The 3,799-nt window shown below is 37.5% G+C and overlaps 1 protein-coding gene across 1 annotated transcript; it reads right to left on the reverse strand.

Annotated features, from left to right (window-relative positions):
• Positions 1 to 2,574: 2,574 nt before the first annotated feature.
• LOC138893896 (uncharacterized) lies at positions 2,575 to 3,239 on the reverse strand. The gene is made up of 2 exons (XM_070178563.1): positions 2,755 to 3,239; positions 2,575 to 2,662 (listed from the first exon to the last, which is right to left on the reverse strand). Exons 1-2 carry the CDS (start codon positions 3,237 to 3,239, stop codon positions 2,575 to 2,577), a joined length of 573 nt encoding a protein of 190 aa, XP_070034664.1.
• Positions 3,240 to 3,799: the final 560 nt, after the last annotated feature.

Below are 3,799 nucleotides of genomic sequence, written 5' to 3' on the forward strand. Positions count from 1 at the left end.
GAATCCTTTAGAGCTTCATCTACTTTCTTGGGCTTAATTTGAGAAATGAGAGCTACATGAGATTTGTTCTTTTGAGATCTCCTTGTAGTTATTCCCTCATGTGGATCTCCTATAATGAATTTGTGAGGATATCCCGGTTCACTCTTCCATTCATTTGGAGTATTTACTGGAGTCACCCTTTCTTCGGTAGTCGACTGATCTGGCTGGGGTAGGTCAAGATCTTCTAGTGGTACTTCAGCTGATTGAGTCTGTTGATTAGCTGACTCATTTTGATGATCCTTACCTACAATAACTGACTCAGGAGCACAATAAATTTCCTCATCTTCAAGAATATGTTCATTCCTTGGGCGAGGGTTAGTATCAACAAAAATAACATGAATAGATTCTTCAATATATAAGGTTCTCTTATTATAAACTCTGTAAGCTCTACTTGAAGGAGAGTAACCAAGAAATATACCTTCATCACTCTTTGGATCAAACTTATCAAGATTATCCTTCCCATTATTATGGATGAAGCATTTGCATCCAAAGGGGTGGAAATAGTTGATATGTGGTTTCTTACCATTCCACAGTTCATAAGGAGTCTTTTTGAGAATTGGTCGAATCAGACATCTGTTGATGATGTGACATGCTGTACTCACAGCCTTTGCCCAAAAATGATGAGGTAGAGAGTTTTTCACGATCATGGTTCTTGCCATATCCTACAAGGTTCTGTTTTTACGCTCTACTACTCCATTTTGATGTGGTGATCTTAGTGAAGAGAAGTTGTGAGAGATTCCTTGATCGTTGCAGAAATTTTCAAAAGCTCTGCTTTCAAACTCTCCTCCATGATCACTTCTGATAGTAGAGATGTAGTATCCCTTTTCTCGTTGAACCTTCTTACAGAAAACTTCAAAATTCTTTAGAGCGTCATCTTTATGACTAAGAAACATAACCCATGTAAATCTAGAGAAATCATCTACAATAACAAAAGCATATTTCTTACCTCCTATACTAGCAGTTCTAGTATGACCAAATAAATCCATATGCAGCAATTAAAGAGGTTTAGAGGTAGAAACAATGTTTTTGACTTTGAAAGATGAGCAAGTTTGTTTTCCTAGTTGACATGCATCATAGATATGATCTTTCGAAAAATCTAGTTTTGGGAGTCCAATAACAAGATCATGTTTAGACAGTTTTTGAATAGTATGCATGCTTGCATGGCCAAGTTTTCTATGCCAAACCCAGGGATCTTCAATCATATATGTAAGACAGATTTGATCCCCAAAGTTTTCTAAGTTCTTGATAGTGTAGACATTTCTGTCTCTATTACCTGAGAGAATAATATTACCTGATTCGTCTTCTATAAACTAGCCATATTTCTTAAAACGAACCTCATAATTGTTGTCACATAGTTGACTGATGCTGAGAAGATTATAGCCAAGCTCATCAACTAGGTAGACTTCATCTACATCACATGTCGAGCTTAAAGGAACTTTTCCAACACCAATAACATTTCCTTTGGATTTGTCACCAAAAGTAATTGTTCCTCCATCTAGCTTGGTGACTGATTTGAACAATTGTTTGTCACCAGTCATATGTCTAAAACACGCGTTGTCAAGATACTATTTTCCTTTTCGATTCTTTTTGCGGTGTTCCTGCAAAATAAGATTACTCATTTTTAGGTACCCAAGCCTGCTTGGGTCCTGAATGGTTAGACTGCTGAGTGTTAGTTTGATTTGAAGATTTTGGTCTCCAGACCCATCTCCTGTTGTTTTTTAACCTGCAACGATTTGAGGTGTGACCTCTTTTACCACAATAGGAGCAGGATGAGCTGTTAGAGTTACCAGTACTACTTTCAGCTCTAATTTTCTTCCTGCAATTGTTAGTACTATGCCCATTTTTACCATAAAAAGAACAAGCGATTTTCTTCTTGTGAAGAGCAGTCTGATTTGACTTGACTGGACTGAGACTCGTGGTCTTTTGCAAGCCATTCAATTGAAGCTTGAGTTCATTTACTTCATCTTGAAGCATATCACGCTCAACTTCGCACACTTTTAGTTTCATGGCCCAGTCTTTCTTCTCTCTCTTTTTTTCTCTCTTGGTTCTTCTGAGCTCATTTACTACTCTTTCTATGTCTGTAAGAGCAATATCAACAAATTCTTGAAGTTCATAACAATTAGGGCATAAAGGAGTACGTACCTCACTAGTTCCTTCATCTGACATTGAACGAGGTTCTTTTGAGTCGTCTTCCTCATCGTTGTTGTTTGCCATTAGTCCGAGTTCTCCTGAATCTTCATTGTCACTTAGAGCCATGAAACATATGTTAGCAATTTTCTCGTGATCAGATTCTTCCTCATCACTCCATGCTCTGTAAGCTTTCTTCTTTTGCATGTTTCTGCTAAGCTTCTTCTTTAATTCCGGACAGTCAGCTTGAATGTGACCAAACTTTCCACATTCGTAACACTTTCCATCATTTTTATTAGCTTCATTGCTCATCCTTCCTTTCCTGAAGTTGAACTTCCCTCTTCTGTTATTTCTGTTTCTTCTCATCATGCTAGTTACGACTTGAGAGAGCATTGCAATGCTTTCATCTTATTCTCCTCCTTCTTCTTCTTCTTCATTTTCTGGTTCAGCTACAGTTGCCTTGAAAACAACAGTTTTCTTCTTCTCTTGAATTTGTCTGTCAAGATGAGTTTTTTCAAAAGCAATTAGATCACCTCTGAGCTCATCATAGGAAATTTTGTCCAGATCTTGACATTCCAACGCAATGACCTTTGACTGCCAAATTGTAGGTAAGCTTCTGAGGATCTTTCTAATTGTTCGCCACTTTTAATAGGTCTTCCAAATGATTTGAGGTCTTCAAGTATTTTGCTGAACCTGGAAAACATTTCTTCTACAGATTCACCATCCTTTATTTGAAATAACTCATAGTCCCAAACCAAGAGGTTTATCCTAGTCTCTTTCACTTTATTGGTTCCTTCATAAGTGACTTCCAGTTTGTCCCACATTTCTTTTGCAGTTTTGCAACTTGATCTCTTTTCATATTCTTCTCCACTGATAGTATTGTATAGTAGATTTTTTGCTTTTGCATTAACAGTGATGGCAGCAGCTTGTTCATCAGTGTAATCATCCAAGTCAAGAGGATCACTAGATAAGATGACTTGACCGTTTGCATCCTTCTTGGGAGGAATTGGAAGATTTCCTTTTTTGATCACACGCCATACTTTGATGTCATATGACAGAGTATACGTTTCCATGCGAACTTTCCAGTGAGAAAAATATTAACCGTTGAAGTAAGGGGTCGAACCTGAGAGGTTCCTTCTTGAAAGAGAGCACCAACAACAGTATTGGATCCCATGATCTTTTCCTCACTAGCGATTAGGCAAGATTGTGAGCCTTGCTCTGATACCAATTGAACGTACGAGAGGGGGGTGAATTGCTGACTATTTAAAAATTAGTCGACAAACACAAGTATTAGTTGACTGATCACAATGCAGAATGAAAGTAAGCAATAAAGAAAAGTAAATAACATGCAGCGATTTATACTGGTTCGGTACCATTGTGGTACTTACATCCAGTTTTTCTTGGGTCACAAGGGTTCCCTTAAGATCTTTAAAAATGTTACAACACAGATGGTTATAACGCGTTCACCACCAACAAACAGTATCACACCTTGAGTTCTGAGTAATTGACACAACTCTCTTTTGTGTTTTAGATCTTTCTATCTTTTGAGACACTGATAACTAAAGATTACAGGGTTTGAACTAAGAAGTAGACAGACTTAGAATACAATATATGTAGTTGCGCAAGTCTTCTT

This window comes from Nicotiana tomentosiformis, chromosome 6 (assembly GCF_000390325.3).
Source record: "Nicotiana tomentosiformis chromosome 6, ASM39032v3, whole genome shotgun sequence".
Classification (NCBI taxonomy): Eukaryota; Viridiplantae; Streptophyta; class Magnoliopsida; order Solanales; family Solanaceae; genus Nicotiana; species Nicotiana tomentosiformis.